Consider the following 25,139-nt stretch of genomic DNA (forward strand, 5'->3'; position numbering starts at 1 on the left):
AGACCTGGAGGACAACAATACTTTATTGAAACTAAACCATTCAACACTTCATCTTCTGTTAGAAGAAAATTAGGGAAATTATTTATTTTATAAATATTAAAAGCATACTTTGAGTTGATTGTGAATGTAGAGTATGTACTTTGAAAGAAATCTCCAAACATGTCTGCTATTTCAACAGAATATTTACTGCCATACTTCATACTACTAGGAAATTCTCTAACTTTTCTTTTAGAAAAATCTTAATAACGATACGGGTAACCACAGCATCAGCTGTGAAGTCAAGTAAAAAAGAATCCTAAAAATCAAATGCAAAGCATACGTTCTTATGTCTATGCATAAATCTGATGTAAATACGGATTCAAATAACTAAACAATCATGCGATTTAAAATGTAGTTTATTTTTTAATATGCAAAACATTTAATATTTACGCAATACATTAAGAGCAATGAAGTTATATATTTGTGTGGCCTTAATGAATATAAAAGATTGCCTTTAGTTTTAATACATTTAATACGCATTACGTTTAGTAATGCCTTTCCATATATCTTCTAATAAACATATACCAATGCGTACAAATGATCTATATTAGAATAAAACCTTGTTTTTTTAACTTAATCATCTATTCTCATTATATATAGGGAAGCAACAATTTAACTTTTTTCATTTCGGACCATTTTTTGCCAAAGATCGTGTTTTGGCAGGCCAGTTCCTGCAGCTCTAGTAGATGGATTTACAAAATATATATAAAATTATTCAGATTCGCGAGTACAACAATCATAAAATTAAAATTTTTTGGAAATTCGTGAATGCGCATTGAAACTAGATGAAAAGTTCAAAATACACTCAAAATCGAGCATCAAAATGTCAGTATAATTTAAAAGTAAATGCAGATAAATTTTGGAAAACCTCAATTTGTAGGCTTTTACGTTTACTTAATGGGGATAGATGATTATGATATAAAACAATGTTTTATTTAAAAATAGATCGTATATGGTTATTAGAAAATATAAAACAATAATAATATAATAATCGTAACAATGTACTTAAACTAAAGACAATATTTGATATTTATTGTGGTCACAAAAATACAAAAATGCATCACTTTTAATGTATAGCGTGTATATGTTAAATGTACAAAGCAAGTATTCTGTTTTTAGAAAAAGTATATGTCATCAGTATTCACTTCAGATTTACGCATAGAGCTAATGAAGAACAACGTGGGCTTTGCATATGATTTCTCAGGTACGTTTTTACTCGACACACAGCTGATGCTGTGGTTACCAGTATAGTTATTAAGATTTTGTCACATACTACAATCGCATCAAGTGGATTAGATGGTCGGAGTACTTTTGCCTTCCACATAGTGATCCACCGATCTAACTTCATTTTCTACTTCCTGCTTACTATTTCGAAAATCTTTTTACAAATTTGTATGATTTCCTTAAAATTTTTATATGAAGTTTTTTTTTAAAAAAAGTTTAGATGGCACTAAATTTGCTATTGTTTTAACTATTTTCTTCATTTTCCCGAATCTTGCTTTTCTAGATTCGGAGTTCGAACTTATTACCTTTGACCTGTACTTTTGCATACCAACCCTCTTGGCACTGACACTTCTACCCCAAATTTGTCGCAACAATTTTTGTTTCCATGTATATTTTGTGGAACTCCTCGTCACTTTTTTATCGTATAGCATTTAACTTAGCAACTACTAAATCTTTGCGATCATATGTTTTGGATTTACAAATAAATCCAAATTAAGTCTGACCATTTTACCCTATTTCATGCAACGATTCTCTTCTATAGATTCGTTAAATATTTCTACGCAATCACGCCGCTCACTCATCGTAGTTTACAATATGGGTGTAGTCGTTTGAAAGATTTATTTGCTTCTTGAAATATTCCACATATAGTAGCAGACCTTTTTGGAGACTTTCGAAAGAATGAGCACATTTTACAAAATATACTTCGAATTTCTCGAATATTCGAAGCTACATTTAAACTAAAATGTGAGAGGAACAATGAATGCTACTGCAGAAGTGAATTTTGATTTAATAATGGCCTACACTCCATTATAATTGCCTGACATGTCAGACGCGCCATCATATCCATGACATCTTAAAAATGTTGAATCCAAACCCAATCTGATTACTATGTTTATTTTGATAGAAGACAATTCTTTTCCTGTTATTCGTTATACTTCGTTCTACTGCTCATATCCGTCCGTAAAGAATTCAATAGCATCTTTCTAATTTTAAAAGGGTGCGACAGAAGTCATTTTATTTAAAAATAAGATGCACAATTTACATAAAACGCACTTCTGTAGTGTTGGAGGGTTATTTGGGATACCATTTGTATTTTGTTTTTGCAAAATAGTAAAGAAGAAGAACAAAAAACTAAGGAAACTGATGAGGATCAGTCGCGAGATCCGGAACTATAGCCTTTGCTGCCTTAATCCTCGGTTGACAATGCCATACGTTCCCCACTAATTAATAGTTGTTTTTTTTTATAAAAACAACAAACTGGGATTCAGCCTGACTATTTTGCAAAAACAAAACATTTTTTGCTAAATCTGAATATGTGATACAAGAAAACCGATCGAACCATTTTATTTGTAATATTGTATTTATTATGGCTGAAATTCATAGGCATAGTGTGGAGTCCATGTATTTCAATACAGTTATTACTTAAGTCGTCCGCAATGGGGTTTTCCACGTATAGAACAATGTCAAAAATATATATTTCACTCGGAGAAATAATTGAACCAGATATGGTGTTCGGACAAATCCCGTCTTTTAAGGTAGTTGCAGCTTCTCATTTAACTGTTCAATATTCAGCAAATAACGGATCATAAAATTATTTTGAAATACCAAAAATTTGAATTAATTGAGAAATATCTATATCAGATGGTCATGTGTTTTGTTATTCTCATGCAAGCTCAACACTTTCTACTACACACCCATTCATTCGCTGTGTGTGCTTACTATTTCATGATCTGTTTTTTGACAGAGCTCGCGAGCATTCGCGAACACTTGTTTTTTGAATTTTTCAAATGAGTGCTCTTCAGCAAGGAATGCTCGCGAAATATTGTACACTGCGAACATTCGCGAGAGATTGCAAATGCCTGTTCAATCACTGTTTGCGATAAATTGAAAACAATCGAATTCTCGCCGTAAGCATTCGTGAAAAGAGGGTATTTTAATCGTACGGATACAATTTATTTTGCTTCTTTACAAATTTAACAAAATTCCAATACTAAGCCTAGACACAGCATATCGAAGAAGTCAATTTAATTATGTATGATGGTATATTTTTGTGGGTATTTTCAGGTCCTATTTCTGCAAAAACCACTGCGAAAGACCTATTGGTCTTCAAGATATCGACTAAAATATATACCAACCCAAAAAGTTCTATAACAAAAAAGGATTTTGTATTAATTTCTCTTTCGAGATGAGCTACATGATCGGAGTTGCAATGAAAAGGATAGCCAGAGAGATACTACATTCCCACCATTATGCGACGCGTTTCGCCGTTCGCAATGTGGCTTACAAATGTCTTTACTTGATAAGTTGTATTTATGTCGACAATTGTTGCGAAATTGCATCTACGAATTAAATTCAACCGTGTCAAGGTTCGGACATTTGGCATCACACCAGAACATTCCTTTTCAGAGCAGATTTTCTTGTAGTGACGGACATTTTTCCATACAGACTACAATATTTTTCTTCAATGGCATGCAACTGCATTTGCAATTAGAGAATTTCATATATAATTCATAGAATACCTTTCGAAATTCATAGAATTCCATTTGAAATTCATAAACTTCCATTTGAAATTCCAAGAAATGCATTTGAAATTAATAAAATTCCATTTGAAATTCTTATCATTTGATTTGAAATACATAACATTCCATTTGTTTTTCATAACATTTGATTTTAAATTCGAAAAATATTATTGGTAACATACAAGGTATATTTATGAATTTGAAATGAATTGTTATGAATTACAACTGAAATTTTATGAATTACAAGTGAAATGTTATGAATTTCAAATTGGATTCTTTGAATTTTAAATGGATTACTTTGAATTTCAAATGAAACTCTACGAAATTCAAATGGAAATATTCGAATTACAAATGAATTTTTTTTTTAATTTCAAATGGAATTTTTTCAGGGACCGTAACGGTTATAACTTATATCAAATCAGGTAAAAAAATAACTGTTATTATGTGACCTAAATAAAAAAAATCCACTTTAATTATTTATTTTTTAACGGAAAAAATAAACGTTGATTTTTAACTGTTAAAAATGATTTTTATTTTTTCCGTCAAAAATAAAAGTCTTTTTGGGATTTTTATTTTTTCCGTCAAAAATAAAAGTCTTTTTGGGACTTATATTTTTTCCGTCAAAAATAACAGTCTTTTTGGGACTTTTATTTTTTCTGTCAAAAATAAAAGTCTTTTTGGGACTTTTATTTTTTCCGTCAATAATAAAAGTCTTTTTGTGATTTTTATTTTTTCCGTCAGAAAATAAAAGTCTTTTTACGTAAATAAACATATAGAGTTTGGTACCAGTTATATAACCTTTGACCTAATATTCAGGGGAATGTTTCTTTAATTTATATTCATGATTTGGTACACTAGACTATTTTTTAAAAATTTATAACAAATATTTTTTACCTTTGATCTTGATTACTTATGTGTACACTTATTGTAATAAGGACAGAGATTTATAAATTGTAATTTTATAACTGATTACAAGTTGTATAAACTTCTTTACATAAAAAGAGTTTTATTTCCTGACGGAAAAAATAAAAATCCCAAAAAGACTTTTATTTTCTGACGGAAAAAATAAAAATCCCAAAAAGACTTTTATTTTTGACGGAAAAAATAAAAGTCCCAAAAAGACTGTTATTTTTGACGGAAAAAATGAAAGTCCAAAAAAGACTTATTTTTGACGGAAAAAATAAAAATCATTTTTAACAGTTAAAAATCAACGTTTATTTTTTCCGTTAAAAAATAATCCTTAACATGGGAACTGAGAGTGTTTTCTCAAGATCACTCAATATCCTTAATGGGCTCCTCAGTACGAATCTATTGGTATATGACACTATTGGTGTCCCATGTCTCTAACATGAAGATTTTTTTGTTCGCATTTTAAAAAATAACTGTTATTTTCGGTCCCTGAATTTTTTTGAATTTCATACGAAAAGTTTAAAATTACAAATGAAACGTTGTGAATTACAAATTACATACTCGAATTACAAGTGGAAGACTATGAATTGCAAATTGAGTTTTCGAATTACAAATGAAATTCTCGAATTTATTAAAATGTTTTAAATAACATTTGAAAAATGTATAGATCAATAATAAAGGTCCATAAAAGGTGCGAGGTCATAAAAATAGGATTTCGAATATTTTTTTAATAATTTGTTTGATGGCTTTTGTATTTCATACTTTCGAACGTCCTGCTCTCGCAGGAGATGCAAACATATTTCATCATACATAATTCATTTGATTTGATATGCTGGCTTTATGGTACATATATTGGAATTTTGTCATATTTGTATAGAGGCAAAATACTTTTTTGACTCACTGTATATATTTATGATTTTTGACAAATAAGTCCAAATGCATCTTAAGACTGCCCTGATTTGCAGCTAAATATTTACATAAAATTTTCAGTGATGTTAAAGAAAATTTCCCCCACAGTTTATATGTGAATACCCTTTCTTCAATGAGTACATATTAAGAAATGTATGTTTGAGAAAAATTTGCCTTCCCATGTTCATCAACAACGCTGATTACTCACCACACATTGGCTTTTCAAACGCTAATCGCTTTATCGCACTTGGCAAATTATTAAACATTTAAATGAACTTTTTTGTTTCCAACGGTTTTCTTTGTCGTTCTCTCCCTCTGTATATCACCAACTTATGAGGGGAGGAAGATTGATTGGGAGGGGGATGGTAAATTTTTGAATGTTTAAGTTATTTAAACGCCATTCGTCGTCGTTGTTGTTCTTATTCTGCTGCTGATAATAATAATTTCGGTTTAGCTGAATGGAAATGATGACGACAATACCATTCATAGACTGACTTCAGCATGGCTGACCGGCCGACGGACCAGTTGATTCAGAATTATTATTTCATTTAAACAAACATATGACCCTCTTGGTGGACGGGGGTTGCCCGTCACACACATGTGTGCATTTGTGTGTCGAATTAAAGTCCAATTGTCGCATAACGGAATGGGGGTCTCATTGTCACTGAGCGAGCTTAGCTAGCTGACTACAAACAGACAAACTATTGAGAGAGTGAGAGATAATTTCTGCATTAGCTTCAGCTGTTGTTATGGGAGAATTCATGCGCCTGGACAGTACCATGAGAGCAGTGCCATGGTGTTGTGCATTATTTCTCTGTTCTGTCGGCTGTCAAAATAAAGCACCTTATCGATTTTTCCCATAAAAATATCAACAAATACTAGATTTGGAATTCCATTGGCCATAGAAAAACAGCTGTTTTTTGTTTTCATCGACATCATCAACAATAACAACAGTAGCACTGAGTAGTAAGTTTTCTCAATGAACTGTCATTAATAAAAATATAAAAGGGAAAAGAGTGCAATGCAATACCAATGTACTGCATTGGATTGCATGCATGACTGTGTGTGTGTGTGATGAGAGCAGAATAGAGTGCGTGTTTTGAGATTGTTTGTACTTTGACATTTGTTAAATGACACTTTGCTTTCGTTTGTAGTGCAAAACTAAACAATAAACAATCACGAAACGACAAAATGATTGCAACAAAATAAACAAATCCCATGAATTCGGAAAATGTGGATAGGTCACGGTAGAGTGCATTGTGGAAGTGATGACATTCCCAAAGTGCCACACAGAGAATAGAGAACTTCGAAATCGCCTTTGAACGAATTTTTGTTTTCTATTAATTATTCTAGCCATGGAAATGTTTCACTTGTAATGAATACAAATTAAACAGTAATCTACACCGTCCCATGCCAAAGGACGTTTCCTGTCGGCTACAAAAAGAAATAACGGTTGTCGGTCGCTCGGGCGGTCGGTCGGTTAGCCAAATGGCCAAAGGTATCACCGCTAAATCGTCAAAGTGATTTGCAAAACTCTCAAAACAACGGAAATGTAATTTAGAAACACTAATAACAACATTTTTCAACCACGGCACAACAAACAAAAAATTAAACTCCAGTGTTCCAAAAAAAAAAAACACAAAATGTGGTGAAACGAAGAGGGGTTGCGTGCACAACCATGGTGACCATGGTGTACTACGTCAATCTAATTTCTAGTGAGAGTGAGTTTTTTTAAATAAAAGAAACGAAATATTTTTGATGGTTAAAATTAAACCCAAATTAAAGGAAATCGTTCATGTCACGAACTTATCGCATTTATACATATTTCCATTGGAGGACCCCTACTCCCAACCACCACTACAAATGTCGACCGTACCGCACCCTCCGTGAACGGAATTCATTGTTGATTTTAGTGGTGATTACCTTAGCTTTTAACCAACACCACCATCATCAATGCATTAAATGGAATTGTAAATAAATTTCACCGGAAGTGAAGCCATATTATGTGAAAGCAATTGAAGTGCAAGTGTAAATGTGTGTGTGTGTGTGTCTGAGAGTGTTGGATAGAACGTAATGCAAATTCATTTCTCTCTCCATTAAAGTAAATATTATTTTTTTTATATTTAATTTGTTGATTTCCATTCGATGGACTGGGACTTAATTGCAACATCTAATTGATAATTACAGTTCCATTGAATGCTAAAAAAGAAAGAAATAATCGAAGTGGTGGGTGGTTTCTGACATCCCTTGTTGTTCTCCAACTTGGCCACATTCCAAGCATATAAAATAATGACCCCATGGCCACTCGTCGGAATGAGTCACATGCTTTGCGTTGTTTTTGTTTTGTATTTGTAATTTGAGATAGAAATTCTGTTTTGAGACATTGCTGGCAATAATACTATGTAATACTATGCAACAATCTTATTTCCATCAAATACGAAGAACTTATATGAAATATTTGTAGACAATACTTTATTTCAAAACCGACTATATGATACCCTTCACCACTTTGAATACATACAAGAGATGCTAATATATACAATATCCTGTAGATAAAACAGATACATAACCTTTAGAGGTCCATTGAAATGGAATGGGGTGAAACTAAATGTTTGATCTACATAGCTATTGAATCCAATCGGACAATCTTTGGGTGTTTGGCGCACCATTAACCAAAAATCGGTATAGGGGAGCTATATCCAAATTGCAACTGATTTTCACAAAACTTCGTATACATCAATGTGGACTTATTTTAATGCGCTCAGCAAAATATTGAAAATTTGGTGCACAAAATCGGACGAAACTTTATATGAGAGCTATTTCTAACTTTGAACCGATTTCAACAAAACCTTATAAATATCAAACAGGACCTAATTCAGTAGGCTGTGCAAAATGTTGTCTTAATCGGACAAATATTGGGCGTTTGGTGCACCACATACATATAATTGGATAAACTATATATGGGAGAAATATATCTAAAACTGAACCGATTTCAACAAAACTTCACGTACATCAAACAGGACCTAATTTAGTACGCTCTGCAAAATTTTGTCTCAATCGGAAAAAATATTGGAATGTTGGTGCACCATTTAGATAAAATAGGACGAAACTATTCATGGGAGCTATATCTAAATCTGAACCGATTTCAACAAAACTTCATGTACATCAAGCTGGACCTTATTCAGAACGCTGTGCAAAATTTTGTTTCAATAGGACAAAAATTGAAAGTTTGGTGCACCATTTACCTAAAATCGGCGAAACTGTATATGGGAGCTATATCTAAATCTGAATCGATTTCAATGAAGCTTCACAGATATCGTACTGGACATAATTCAGTACGCTGTGACAAATTGTGTCTCAATCGGACAAACCTTGGGAGTTTTACCTAAAATCGGACGAAACTATATATGGTCGCTACATCTAGATCTGAACCGATTTTCTTCAAATAGGGTTTGTCCTTGGGCTGAATAAGTGACATGTGCCAAATTTCATCCAAATCGGATCATAAATGCGACCTATACTTTGCTCACAAAAATACATGGACGGACAGACGCACAAAGACATAATACCCTGTACCACAGAGTGGTGAAGGGTATAAATACGGCTATATATGAGAATTCGCAAATGACGTTTTGAATTAAAGCCTTCTCTGCTTAATTTTTTTTTAATGATGTTGGTAAAAATTAAATGCGTTTCTTAGGACTAGGCTCTAATTTTTGACATGGTAAACAGTTTTTTATTAGACTTTCTATGTTTTTAAAAATACCAGGCCACCATACGTACGACCTAGCCAATGCTTTTGTTTTGACTATTCCTAAATGTGAGGAATGCAAAGCTTCCAAAATGTTGGATCTTAATTTTTGAGGAATAACTGTTCTGTAACCACATAGAACGCATCCATATTCGACAGTTAATTCAATGTACTTATCTCGAAATGTCAAAAAATAGGATCTTTTAAATTTACAAGCGTAGCATACAAAATACTTGCTGCTACCTTCGATAAATCGAGTCTCTTCGGGTTTCTCTATTGATATCTTTGAAGTTCAATGGAAAATCTCTTTGTGATTCAATAAAATTTATATAAGAATTTTCATTGTGATTACTTTCAAAATTTATCTGAGGTGATCTGAATATAGAATCAGTTTCATTTTTACATCCTTTTACATATTCAATGGCATAATTAAAACCATCCTCGCTGGTGCCATTATTGGTAATCCTTTGTTAATTCCAAAAATCGTTAATAGTGGACGATGATCAGTCTTCAAAATAAATGTATTTCCACTCAAATATTGTTTAAGTTTTGTAACACAAAACGCGATAGAAAGAGCTTATGGCTAAAGAGGGTATAGACACTTTGATACGGTGGAAATGTGCCTCATCGAAATATTAGTTTTAGACCCCATGTTTCTTTGGACCAAGTCCGTTTCAGAATATTTGGAGTCGATTTACACATGTCCGCCCGTGCGTCGTCTGTCTGTCTGGCCAAACGGACTATCAGATTTTAACGAAACCTTTTACAACCTATTATCTTTACCAAGCCTTGATCATGTAAGTAGATGGAACCCAGTGGTCGACTGCTTCTGGTACCTCCTCCACGGAGGGTCAAAATTTTCAATATTTATAAATCCAATATCAGGGTAATGGAATGTCCGATTTGAACCAAACTTTGCACAACCTATTACCTTTCCCTTGCCCAGATTAACTTTGAAGATGTGACCCATTGGTCCACTCCCTCTGGTACTCCCACCACAAAGGGTCAACATTTTTAATATTTATGAATCCAATTTCAGACGATTTGAACCAAATTTGACATTTATCAGACTAAAAGAACGAAACATACTTACTCAAATTAACAGCGAAGACATAATATCTGCTAAATCATTGATAAATTTTGAATAATTTAATAATTTGCCATACCAACAAAAGCTCGTACTTCAGATATATTGCATTGTATAGGCGCAGACATAGTGCTCGAAATTCTTTCATTATTCATAGTCCATCCAATTCTGTTAATATTAAATCCTAAGTAGGAAATCTCATTCTGAAAAAAAATTGACTTCTTCATGTTAAGTTTTAATACCGAAGACTGTAGTGGTTTATCAGGACGTGTATAATTAGTGTCTATGATATCACTGTAAACATTGTTTACATAGTTTCATTTATGTTAATGTCCCACCATTTTGATTGCATCGGAGTTTTTGCAATGTAGGGTTGGAACTTTAATGTCAAGTAACTGTCAGTGTACCTATGGTGGATGGTATTCAAAGTGAGTGTTTATACCCTTCACCATACTGTGGTACGTGGTATTAAGTCTTTGTGCATATGTTTGTTACTGGCAAAAGGAATCGATATAGACCCATGGTTCCTTTTGGGAATATGCATAGAATCACATTCTGAGTCGATTTATGCATGATCGTCCGTCCGTCTGTCTCTTGATGTAGGTAGCATTTATAATCCGACTTGGGTGAAATTTGGTACAGCTCATTTATTTGGCCCAAGGAAGATCCTTATTGAAATTGGGAAAATCGATTCAGATTTAAATAAAGCTCCTTTAGATATTTTCGTCTGATTTGAGGTGAATGGTGCCCCAAAGTCCCTGTATGTCTTTCGATTTGCACGACATTTTGCATAATATACTGAATTGAGTCCTCAGAGATGTGCACTAAGTTTCGTGGCAATCGATTCAGATATAGCTCCCATATATATTTTCGTCCTATTTTATGTAAATGGTGCACCAAAGACCCTAAATATCTTTCGATTTGCACTAAATTTGGCGTAGCGTACTGAGTTCAGTCTAGAATGATGTGTGCCAAATTGAAATTTGATATATCTCCCATATATATTTTCGTCCGATTTAATGTAAACTGTGCACTAGAGACCCAAAGTTAGTCCGATTGGCACACAATTTTTTACAATGAAGTTAGTATAACCTCACGTGTGTCAAGTTGTCTTGAAATCGGTTCAGAATTACATATAGCTCTTATATACAGTGGTGGTCACGTAATTAAAACATTAACTGTGGTAAAAAATTTTTGATTAGCACTCGATTCGTTGGAAGTATTTTTATTTTTTTTTTTTTAATTCAGAACACTCAGATGTACTGTACTGCTAGAATTAGTAAAAAAGTAAATAATTCGTAAAATAAATAATTATTTGAAATAAAAACTCATAAGAAGGGAATTAACCTAAAGGAACGATTCGATATCGAAACTCTTTATTGAAGAAGGCCGAAATATTTTTACAGTTGGTCTGTTCCAGTACTGCAAGAATTAACTATATTTTACTATTTTCTTCGATATCATAAAGGCAAATTCGTTATCGTAGTAAAAAGTAGTAGATTCTTGCAGTACGGGAACAGAACAAGTATGTGAGAAAAAATCGATAAATATAGAATTTATTATATCAAGTCGATTGTTTGAGTAGTAGGGAATATATTTCATCAAAAAAATGTAGCAGTCACAACAGAATGAACAGAGATAAACGCCTATGTTCACCAGTAAAGATTCTGGCTCATTAACATTTTTGATGCTCAAGACGATTTGCACGAAATTTTTGCATGGCGTACTGGATTGAGTCTAGAGTGATGTTTGTTAAGTTTCCAGAAAATCGGTTAATATGTAAACATAACCCCCACACATATTTTTGTCCGATTTTATGTAAATGGTGCATTAAAGTCCCTAGATTGATTTTGATCTGCATGAAGTTTGGTATAGCGTACTGGATTAAGTCCAGAAGATTGTTTGCTAAGTTTCTTGAAAATCGGTTCAGATTTCGATATAGCTCCCACAAATATTTTCGACCGATTTTATGTGAATGCTGTACTAAAGACATAAAATATTTTTCCGATAGCGATAGAACTTTGCATGGCGTATAGAATGATGAGTATTGAACTATATATACAGTCGAATTCGGATAAGCAAAGGTTTATCGAAAAAATCGGTTAATTGAAACTAAAAATTGTCAACTAATATTTCGGATGAATTTTCAAACACTTTACTTCGCTTAGAAGAAAAACCTGGTTTAGAGAAAGAATTTATTTGTTGAAAAAAAAAACACAAATATATATGACACGAGCACCGTTTAAGAGAAAATATAATTTTTGAAAGGGCGACGAAACTCATTAACATTTTTATGTGCAGCCCTAAAATTATATTGCATTATATTGACATCCAATGTCTACGAAAAAATAAGTTCTTATTCAATTCATTTTATAAATCATATTATAAAATGAATTGTGCTTACAAAAATTATATTTTTTCTCTTAAACCGTGCTTGTGTCATATATATTTGTGTTTTTTTTTTAACAAATAAATTATTTCTCTAAACCAGGTTTTTCTTTTAAGCGAAGTAAAGTGTTTGAAAATTCATCCGAAATATTAGTTTACAATTTTTAGTTTCAATTAACCGATTTTTTCGATAAACCGGCGTTTGCTTCTTCTCGGGGTCAACAATTTTCTCAAGAAATCTCAAGAACTCTTGACGATATAGCCGATTTATTGTGCAACATCAAGTGACGGCTAAAGGGCTTCTCAAACTTTAAACGCGTTTTTCTCTTTTGCGAATGGCGGCACGATAACTCAAAATCTAATAACCCAATCGATTCCAAATTTTGACACGTTTCTTTGGGAGTGTATAGCTCTCGTATGAACTAGGATAAAGCCAATCGGTGAAGATCTTCCTTATTTTTTAACTTAGTTTTTGGTAAAAAATTGGCGATTTTCCATTAAAAATAAGGAATTTTCTTTGATCACAAAAAACAACAACAAAAATTTTTTGTAAATTATTTTTCTTCCTTTTTAAATCTTCAAATATATATGTGCAAAGTTACAAACCTTAACAAGCATTGGTATTCATTTACCAGCCTATTTAAAGTCTTAAAAATAAAAAATTAAGAATGGGGGGGGGTTCCCTTAAGCGAAGTAAAGTGTTTGAAAATTCATCGGAAATGTTAGTTTACAATTTTTAGTTTCAATTAACCGATTTTTCGATAAACCGGCGTTTGCTTATCCGAATTCGACTGTATATATATTGCGTCATTTGTATCTAAAAGTTCCATCAATTTCTTATCCACTTATCTAATTGATCCTAGAATCATGCTTTGTTCACAGATAATCAGATTTAAGTATAGCTAGTATGTATATTGTGCACTAAATTAGAAAAAATGAAGAACACCAAACATCCCAATATTGCGAGCTTTACAGCGCTACCTAAAATTCAACTAGATCGTTCGGCGATTTTCGACACAAAGGTAGAACATATGTATTTATATGAATGCTACCGAAATAATTGGATAATTTTAATAAATTTTCATTTTTGTTTTGCGGTTTGTATTATTCTCTTGAAGATAGGGATCCGACGTATTTGGGTAATACGGCCGTACACAACATTTTGCCATAATGGGGAAGTTGAATATTTGTGTACGCCCCGTCGAATAATAGGTAATAAAAATAGTATTAATAAAAATAGTATTGTAGTTACGCCCGTTTGAATTTCTTTAACCCTACGGTCAATAACCGGGTACATTTGTACCTTTTTTTGAATAAAAAAGCTGTAAAATTTTTAATAATGGAGATATTTGGATCAAATACCAAAGAAAAACCAAGGTAGTTTCTGATTTCCACGAGACGCCCTGATGGCCCCATGTTGTCTAGGGCCACAAAAAATTGCAGAGGGGTTGAGGATCACCCAAATAAGATTCCAATAAAAAAATAACTCAAAAAGCTTAACCCATTCGAAAGCTATAATGAATTTACTATGATTGTTTTAGATAGATCATCATTTAAGCATGGATTTAAATATATATTATTTTAATGTATATATAATTTTGAGTTCCTACATCTACATCAGATCCGTATAGACTAATTTAAAACAAAAAACCTCACGATAGTCCAATTTTTAATGAGTTACAGAGCTATCTTTGGATGGGTACAAATGTACCACGGTTATTGATCTACGTATACTTTTTGGTTATTGACCGTAGGGTTAATTAGATCGCTGTTACGTTAGATGTCTAAATTGTTGTGTGAACATGTAGTTTGATTAAAATAATCAAACAAAAAGTCAATTTCGAATTTTTCTGTAGTTACGTCCGTTTGCATTTATGATGACAATATGTAGAATGTACCTTAAGTGTTGAAGGGTACCAGTTCGACTTTCCTACTTTCATTATGGGTTTTCACTTGTATGATATGACTATATGATACCCTTCATTACTTTGCGTATCAATCAGACACCCGTTCGAAATACATATGGAAGCTATGCAATAACATCATTCAAGTCTCAATGTGATACGTTGTGCAAAATTTCATATTAATCGGACAACATTAGGAGTTTGGTGCACCATTTATGTAAAATCGGACGAACATATATGTATATGTGGGAGCTATATCGAAATCTGAACCGATTTTCCCGAAACTCAACACACATCACTCTTGACTTCATTCAGTACGCTATGCCAAATTTCGTGCAAATCGAAGGATATATAGGTACTTTGGTGTACCATTTACCTTAAATCGGACGAAAATATATATGGGAGCTAAATCTAAATCTGAACCGATTTTTCCCAATTTCAATAGGGTTCGTCCGTGGGCCAAATGAATGAGCTGAGCCAAATTTTATCCAATTAGAATCAAAAATGCGACCTGTGGTTTGTTTACAATTTAACATGGACAGACTGACGGACGGACATGCATAAATCGACTAAAAAGTGATTCTATGCTTATTCTCAAAAGGAACCATGTGTCTATCTTGTTTCCTTTTGCCTGTTACAAACGTATGCACAAAGACATAATACCCTGTACCAATTCAAATGGAATATTTTATCAAATGTACAAGTTTCCAAATAATTCACAATTTTTGAGGAAATGTAGATAAGGTGAACAGTACGTCTGCATCGTTAAACTCGAATAAGGATCGATATGAATATTACAAGGTTCGAAAATGAATTTATTGTCGATCAGTTTTCGAACCTTGTAATATTCATATCGGGCGGTGAACATTTCTAATTCGACAGATATTAAATAACTTCCTTATTTACCATTTTCAGTATACACCTAAGTCTGTTTTTACACGGTCTTTTTGTACACGGTTTTGATATAACACGGTTTGAATATTGAATATTTTTAATTTTTTTGGACGATTTTATCCCATTTAGCACGATTTGAAATTTTATGTACTTAATTTTTTTTTTTTTGTCAAATTTAATTTTTGCGAAGTATGTTTATATCACAAAAAAGTATTTATGAATATATGATAGTTTGCGAACACTAGCCTAAAGATTTAAGTGAATTCCCCTTTAGCGCGTACAAACAATTTTTACTGGTCAAAGCAAATGTGAATAGCACTAATTTAGGGGAATTCCCTTTATGTATAAGATCAATGTCTTTTTTACACGTTTTTTTTACACGGCTTCTTCTGAAACCAATCTACCGTGTAAAAACAGACTTAGGTGTAAATGTTTTAATGTATTGTAGATCTATTTTAATGTGGTTTTCCACCAACAAATATATGTATTTTTGTAGTCCAACAACAAAAAATTTATTTTTATTTTTAATAATAGACCAAAGTAATTTTCCATTTTAACAAATGACTCTATGGCGTTACTTCTTCCACATTGGTGATTACACAAAGCACAGCCAAAAAAAATCGACAAAAGATAAAACGAACAACATTTTCATAATCTGATTGAAAAGTTATAATTGATTTTTGATTTTATTTGTTTCATTTTTTCTTTGCATTTTTTGTGCCGGATGGGGGCTTTGTGCAAACATCGACTCCCATTCGTCGAACAATGTGTCTATGTTCTGTCATGTCCTAACAATTTTTGTTTCCAGTCAATTCAATTCTGGTGCTGTGGTTAGGCTAATAACAAAGTTCTCCATGATTTTGTTTTTTTCTTTCTCTCTCTCTCGTTTTATGTTTCGACCCTCTATCATCATCTCTTCCGTGGAATTCAATCAACCGTTCAGTCTTGTTCAGTAACTACAACAACATCAACAGCAAAATCTTCAAGTACTGCATTGATTGGCAACCACACTACCACTGCCAGTGCCACCACCAACACCATTACAATGGGCAATAGTCAGATGAAGACGACGGCTACGGCCGCAGATGCTCCAGCTGGGGATGCTAGTGGTGGCGTTGAAGGAGGTGGGGGTGCCTTTTCTTCGTCATCGTTGAGAGCCTCTATGAAAAGTCGCCGCGGCAGTCGAGTAAAAGTTTTTGGTCTTCTGGGTCAGAAGAAAGCATCAAAGGAACCAACAACACCAACCACGCCATCGTCCGCCACAGCCCCACCGCAATTTGGTGTTGCAAGTGTGGCAAAATCTCGAGCATCAACTGCCAGCTGTATTGAAATGATTGACGAGGAGGAACGGGCATCTCTGGAGCAAAGTCACGCCGCTGTTATACGCCAACTGGAGCTGGAACAAATGGAAATACGTAAGTAGTAGATGTAGAGATGTTGCTTTTTTATTGGTATTACCATAGTCCATACCGCCCATCGATCCACTGCCACGATTCCATTGATAAAGACTTAAATTAAAAACTTTCCTACAAATTTACTACAAATTGTTGTTATTTTTATTATTATTCGTTTCTGTTCGATTTTGTTTTCTTACTTTAAAATGTTCATAAATAAAGTTAAAGAAATTCCCCCTCCTCGTTCCTCCTCCTCCTCCCCACATTCCAAAACCGCCCCAATAGTCAGTAGCCTTTGTAGGATATTGGAAAACAAACAATATTTTTAACAACAACACCAACAACAACAAAAATTGTTGAAGTTATTTTCAATAGTTCCCTACAAAGATGGTAGCATAGCTTCTTTCTTTTTTTGGGACATTTTTGTTTGCCTTTATCTTTGAAATATTTTGCGTTGGCTTTTCTCTACTTCTTCCTCTTCATCTTTTTTTGCGCTTGCTCTCCGTTTTCTTTTGTATAATGCATTCCGAAAATTAATAAATTTGTTTAGTTTTCTGTTTGTTTGCATCTCCAGATTTCATTGACTTACCACCTACCTCTATGCGAACATTGATGTTCCTTGCAATTGGAATTTCGAATTCCCAAGGAAAACAGAATACACAAAAAAACCAAGACAATTCTTAAAGGTTTCCATGGAAATTTGACATTGACAGACACAAAGGCATTCAATGTTATTGCGATAAATACCAGGAAATGTGTTCAAAAGAAGTTTTACTGTCGAAATGAGACGAAAGATAAATAAATTCAATTTCCAATTGGGTTTTCCTGACAACAATGACCTGGACAATGGAGTAGTCGGGCAACTATGCTGGTTACGTAGAGTGACTGGAGACTAGCAAAGTTAATTGGATGTTTGGTCCTAGGCATATTACGGTTGACAGCTGATATAGAAAAGTCATATTTTGTTTTCTTTTTTAACTACAACAAATCTAAAGAAACCGACTGAGGAATCGGGATTTGAGAAGTGATTCGATCTGCAACACAAAATAGTTGATGATCATGATCTTTGGTGCATAGGTTTAGAAAAAAATGTAGACTAAGAATCTGTTCGTCATACAATATTTGGTTGATGCTCCTCAAAATTTACGAAGATTTTCTTTGTGAGAATATAAAATTATGTCTTGCGTGCCTATTGAAATTCCCATAGAGATTCACAATACTTACGATAGATATGCACATACACTTTTATCTCGAATATAGGAAAGATCATCTGTCTATTGTTATAACATACTTGTAGGACATTTTTAGAGAATAATTAAATTCCTGACACAAAATACATAAAAAAATTATAACTTTATTAAAACAAAATGCATTTATTGATATTGGTTTCCGAAACATTGAATTAATTCTTCAAGGGCCATCTAATTAAAGTCATGTTCAGTTGTAATTTTTGTGTTTGCTGCTAATTTTGTCCTACTACTCGGACAATGTGTAGCGAACCATCAATTCCATGGCAAGTTGTTAGCTAAAAAGGGAATACTATATGAGAACGCTAACATGCGAATGTATTGGCTTTCGTGTTATGGCAATCTACTTCAGAACTTCTGGCAAACATTTAAACTAATAAATCATGTTTTATGTCCAATTAATTATTTGGACGTAGCTGTGTCAGTTGAGCTACAAACACTTATTTCTGATTTCATATTTTAGCATTTCATTAAAACAATTTGTGGCACAGTGTTTGGAAAACAGAATTTTTTAAAAAGACTTTGCAATCGATTCGGAAAATAAATTATTATTTACCCTTGATATTAATACCCCATACGAGGGACATGGTAAAACTGTAAATATTTATCACGACCTAATAATGAATATGTAAATATTAATAATCGAAAATTATTCTATTGTTTTTCAATCAGATGATTCAACAGCATTTTCTGACATCGAACACCGTTGACCACTCATTAATTTTTAAACTACAGTAGATATCGGATATAAGAAACTCAGAAAAGGCAGGCGATTTCTTTCTAATATGCGCTTTTTTCCTATATGGAATTATCGGATATAAGAAAGTTGTTTCTTATATGCGTACATACGCATATAAATGTACAAAATTACTAAATTAAAATCAGTTCACAGTTTGCCTAAAAATAGGTGCATATGTTTCTATTCATATAAATAATATTCTTTCAAATACAATTAAAAATTATTTTATTTTTTTAACCTTTTGAATGTTAATAAATTGGCCAACAATCTTACATAGTTTCTAATATGAAACGTTTTGCAATACCTTTGTCAGATTTGGTGTTTGACAAACATTTCTTATATCAGTGTTTTTCTTATACGCGTTTTTCTTATATGAAGCAATTTTTATACTGATGGCTCGGTGTTTTTGATAATCTTTCTTATATGCGATTTTTTCTTATATGAGATGTGCTTATATCCGATATCTACTGTACTCATTTTTATTTTGCTTAATCCACAAACTTCACAATGATTTGTCTTCCAAATTTCATTCAGAATTGACCGTAACCATCTTCAATTCGAGATCCTAAAATAAGGTCTCATCTACATATCGATTCATGTGTTATTAAAGCCAAGTCTTTAGTAGGTTCCATTAAACGCTAATGAAAAGAGTTTGATGACGAGCACATTTCTTGATTTCGAAGTTGTAACATATATTTTTCATACAAATGTTTACTCTTATAGCTAGCTTTTTTATAACTATTTATTGGGTTCAACCTTCCAGTTTTCATATAATTTTTTTTTTTTTGTCAATAACGAACCTCACAAAAATAATGTTTTACAATAACGCTTGGAAACTTAAAAAAAAAGTTAAAACGATGTTAAGTTCGGTCCGGCCGAAGTACAAATTGAAAATGGGGGCTACAACGTGGACCGATATATTTCATTTTCAATGCAATCCTAGGAGAACTGTCTGTGGAAAATTTCAGAGCTCAGTCTTAAATATTGCGATCAACACACACTGACACGCATAAATCGACATAAAATTTTATTCTGATCAAGAATAAGTAAATGAAGCAACGGCCAAATCATTTACTGATTTTTTCTTTAATCTATAAAATATATCAAAATTGGCAACAATTCTTACAGTACACCTAACATGTGGATAATGTAGAAAATAATGTTCTGAATGTACAAAAAATACTTTAATATTTCTGGTGAATATTTCAATGAGTTTCAATATTTCTATTTTTTCTGCTAAGTCTATATTTTGCCTTACCTTGGATATACGAACTAATTGTATTGGTCCCAACTAGCTTGCTATATCCGTACTTCACTGTATTTATGAATTCTTACATAAGATTAGGAAAATCTTAATAATTAGGTGATTCTATAAAAACGGAACAAATGGTTAATCGATTCCTATGACCAATGTCTCATTTTGTTCATAAGTTATTTGACTTTTCCAAAGTTATGTATCCTGTTTTATACCCTCCACCATGGCATGGAGGTTTACATTAATTATGCCCGTCTGTCTGTTGTAATCACTCTAGCCTCTAAACGAATTAAGATAGATCGCCAAAATTTTGCATAGAATCGTCTTTTGTCTGCAGGCAGGTCAAGTTCGAAGATGGGCTATATCGGTCCACTTTTAGGCATAGCTCCCATATAAGGGTACCCCCCAACTTTCGGTATTTTGGGGTTCTTGGTCGGGTTTTACAACGGGTACGAAATTTCCCCACTAAAAATTATAAATATAGGTTCACATTTCTGGTAGCCCCCATATAAGGGTACCCCCCAATTTTCAGTTTTTGTGGGGTTTTTTCACCGAATTGGCTGTAATTTTGAATTTTGAGTTCGTAATAGGTGTCAAATCTCTCCACCAAAAATTATATATAGGTCCATTTTTTCGGGTAACCCCATATAAGGGTACCCTCCAATTTACGCTATTTTGGGGTTCTTGAGCGCGGGTTTCAACCGAATTCGCTGTAATTTGACATTTTGTAGTCGTATATGTTAATAAATCTCCCTACCAAAAAATATTAATATTCGCGCCTTTTAGGGGTAGTCCCCATCCGGTTCTTCCGGTTTTTTGGGGTTACCTAAATATACCCGTATTCTACCATAGTATGAAGGACATTGTCCGTTTATACACTACATAGTAAGACGATTTAATCGATTGGGTTCTTCCAATTGGATCATAAATTTGTTTACAATTTAACACTAGAAAGACTGGAATTTTGTATATACCTATATTGTTTAAAATCGGTCAAAATGACTTCATTCTGAAAGAATTTTTATTGTGTAAAGAAAATTTTTTAAACTTATTTTTTTTATATTTTTACAGTATTTGCAATCATACAAAACGTTGTTATTATTTGTTTTCGATGGGAGGACTCTCGAGTTTCCCTTTTTGAAAAATAAGAGCGCGGACAAAATGTTCGAAAAAGAGTAAGTGTTTACTCTAAGAGTGAAATCGACTGGAAATATAAAATTTATTTTTCCCGATTTGTGTGTTCGTTTGTGTTTCTAGAGTAGCAAACGGTTTTCAATGTCGTTGTACTGATCTAGTCATATAAGAAATTTACTTTATACAATAATAAACGTAATTTGATTATTTAATATTTCACAAGAGGTCAACATGACCGATTTTAGGCAATATAGGTATAGCACATGTGAATACGGGGAATGAAAGAGAGGGGGAAGCAGCTACTATCTATATATATAAAAGAGCTTAGTGTTAAGTGAGTGACTGACTGACAGATCATCGCCCAGACGAAACGGCTGAAGCTAGACGCGAAGAGCTAGAATTCTGAAATTTTTAATGTGGGTCACTGATGTAAAGTTAGGATGATGTACAAAAGCGTTTTTGGAAATTCCTACTAGAACGGTACGAAAAGTACTAACTGGTGGTCGCTGAGTGAAGGATAGATGTACCAACGGGTTTTTGGAAATTCGAACTATAAATATCCGAAAAGTACTAAAATGTACTTAATTTTGTACAATTTCGTAGCATGTGAATTGATAGAGCTAAAAACTTGAAATTTGGAATTCGAATTAGTGATGAGATGTAGAGTCCATTTAAGGAGATGGGTTTGAAAGCGTGTACTCATGTGAACGAAAAGTACTATATGATAATATATTTGGTACAAATTTTATTTGGAGTGTAGGATTGGGAATGTAAGTAGTTTTGCAATTTTTTTACCCAGTTTCAGTAATTTATATTCATGGGTACTAAATGGTACTAAATTTGGTACAATTTGAATTTTATGCGAACCAATAGAGCTAGAATCATGAAATTTGGAGTCAGGATCACTGTTGGGGTGTAAGATCGAGATATGTAGGTAGTTTTAAAAATTTTTACTAATGTGTACTAAATTTGGTTCAATTTGAATTGTGGGTGAACCGATAGAGTTGGAATCCTAAAGCTTGGATTTAGGATCACTCTGGGGGTGAAAGTTTGGGTCAAGTGGGACGTTTTGGAAAATCGTACTCCTGTGTACTAAATTTGGTACAATTTGAATTGTGAGTGAACCGATAGAGTTGTAATCCTGAAACTTGGATTTAGCATCTCTGTTTGGGGTAAGTAAGAAGTTTTCGAAATTCGTACTACTGTGTACTATATATCGTACAATTTGAACTGTAGGTGAACCGATAGAGCTGGAATCCTGAAACTTTGAATTAGGATCACTGTGGTGGTGTAGGATTGGGGTATTTAGGAAGTTTTGGAAATTGGTACTACTATGTACTAAATTTGGTACAATTTGAATAGTGGGTGAACCGATAGAGCTGGAATCCTGAAACTTGGATTTAGGGTCACTGTGGGGTTGTATGGTTAGGGTAAGTTGGAGGTTTTGGAAATTCGTACTACTGTTTTCCAAAATTGATACAATTTGGATTGTGAGTGAACCGATAGCGTTGGAATTCTGAAACTTGGAATTCGGATCACTGTGGAGTGTAGGTTTAGTAAGAAGTATTGGAAATTCGTACTACTTTGTACTAAATTTGGTACATTTAAATTTGAATTTGGAATCATTATGCGGGTGTAGGATCGGGGTATGCAGGAAGTTTTGTTGGAAGTAGAAGGGTACGAAAAGTACTAAAATGTACCAAATATGGTACCCTTTTTATTAGCGAACGTGAAGAGCTAGAATTCTGAAATTTGGAATGTTGGTCACTGATGGAAAGTTAGAAAGATGTGCAAAAGGGTTTTTGGAAATTCGACCTATAAGTGTACTAACGGTACTAAACTTTACTGAATTTAGTTTCTATTGTATATATATTGAACATATATAGCTGGAATCTTGACATTTTAAATGGAATACAGGTTGGGAAGTGGTGTTGATGTACGGAAATGTTTAAAGACATTCGTACTTATGTGTATAAAAAGTGTAAAATGGTACTAGATTCCGTACTATTTACCTTCAGTTGAGTGTGTAGAGATGGAATCTTGATAATCGGAATTAGCTTTAAAAAACCGTACTTATTTGTACGAAAAGTACTAAATGGTACTAAATTTGGTGGAAGTTGGATTTAGGTGAACAGATAGAGCTGAAGTCTTCAAATTGGGAATTAAAATGACTGTTGGAGTGTAGGACTGAGGTAGATTATGAAATTTGTACTTATTGGTACGAAAGGTATATATGGTACTAAATTTAGTACAATTTGGATGTTGCTTCAAAGGATAGAACTGAAAACCTGAAATTTGGAATTAAGATTTCTGTTGACGATTGAGCTATAGAGACATCTTTGGAAACTCGTATGTTTGTGTACGAAAAGTACTAAATGGAACTAGATGGATTTGGGTAAACGGAGAGAGCTGGAAACCCATAATTTGGACTAATGGTTGATGTTTGAATATAGAATTGAGATATGGAAGCATATTACCTATGTGCACTAAATAGTACTATATTTGGTACAACTTGATTACGTGTGAACGGATAGAGCTTGACACCCGAATTTTTTAATTAAAATTACTGTTGGAGTGTAGGATTGGCATAGTTTAGGAAATTTTTAATTATAGAAACAAAAAGTACTAAATGGTACCGAAAAGCTTACAAATGTGTGAACGGATAGGTCTGTATTCTGAAATTTTGAATTAATATTACAGTTTGAGTGCAGAATTGAGATATATGGGTAATTTTTTTAAAATTCGTCATTATATGTACTAAATGGTAAACAATTTGGTACAATTTTGATTCGAGTTAACGGATAGAGATAGTAAGCGTACATTTGGAATTAAAACTACAAGATTAAGGAAGTATTGGAATTTTGTACTTATGGATACGAGAAGACCTAATTGGTACTAAATATGGTACAATTCGTTTTGTGTGGGCGGGAATCCAATATTTGGACTTAAAAATAAGGTTGGAGTGTAGGAAGAGGTAGTTTTAAAAATACGTACTTATCTGTACTAAATGGCGCTAAGTTTAGTACAATTTAGATTTGAGTGAAAGGATAGAGATGGATGGATTTGAAAATAAAATAACTCTTATAGCAAAGGATTGAGACAGTGTTGGAAATTCGAACTCATGAGTACGAAAGGTACTAAATATGGTACAATTTGGATCTATGTGAACAGATAGTGCTGTTATCCTGAAATTAATGAATAAAATTACTGTTTCAGTGGGAAATTGAGGCAGTTTTAGAAACTCATACTTACATCTACGAAAAGTAATAAATGGTACAAGTTGGATGTTGGTGAACGAATAGAGCTGGAATCTTTAAATGTGGACCTAAGGTTGTTATTGGAGTGCATGACTGAGGTATTTTTGGAAATTTGTACTTTGGGTACGACAAGCAAAAAATTTGGTACAATTTGGACTTTGGTGAACGGGTAGAACTCGAATCCTGAAAGTTGCAACTTAGATTACTCTGGGAGTGTAGGAAAAGTATAGAATGGTACCAAATATGGTACAGTTTAGTGATCAGATAGAGCTGAAATTCTTAAATTTGGACTTACGATTGAAAGCTGGTTTGGAATATTGAGATTGGTTTGGTATATGGGTACGAAAAGTGCGGAATGGTTTCACACAGAGCTGAAATTCTTAAATGTTGACTATTTGAAAGAAGGATTGAGGTACATTTGAAAATTTGTACTTTTGAGTACGAAAATTACTAAATTTGGAACAATTTGGACTTTGGTGGAAGTAAGAT

At 33.1% G+C, this 25,139-nt stretch overlaps 1 protein-coding gene across 1 annotated transcript in view; it reads left to right on the forward strand.

The window, feature by feature from the left end:
* LOC133324000 (mucin-5AC-like) overlaps window positions 1-25,139 on the forward strand; it is a 112,530-nt gene that overhangs the window by 47,543 nt on the left and 39,848 nt on the right. Inside the window, exon 2 of the mRNA XM_061532901.1 lies at window positions 16,568-17,039. Coding sequence (XP_061388885.1) covers window positions 16,568-17,039 — 472 coding nt within the window. The remainder of the gene's footprint in view (window positions 1-16,567; window positions 17,040-25,139) is intronic.

This window comes from Musca vetustissima, unplaced genomic scaffold (genome assembly GCF_032173495.1).
Source record: "Musca vetustissima isolate MV318-11 ecotype Yass unplaced genomic scaffold, APGP_CSIRO_Mvet_v1 utg9970, whole genome shotgun sequence".
Lineage (NCBI taxonomy): Eukaryota > Metazoa > Arthropoda > Insecta > Diptera > Muscidae > Musca > Musca vetustissima.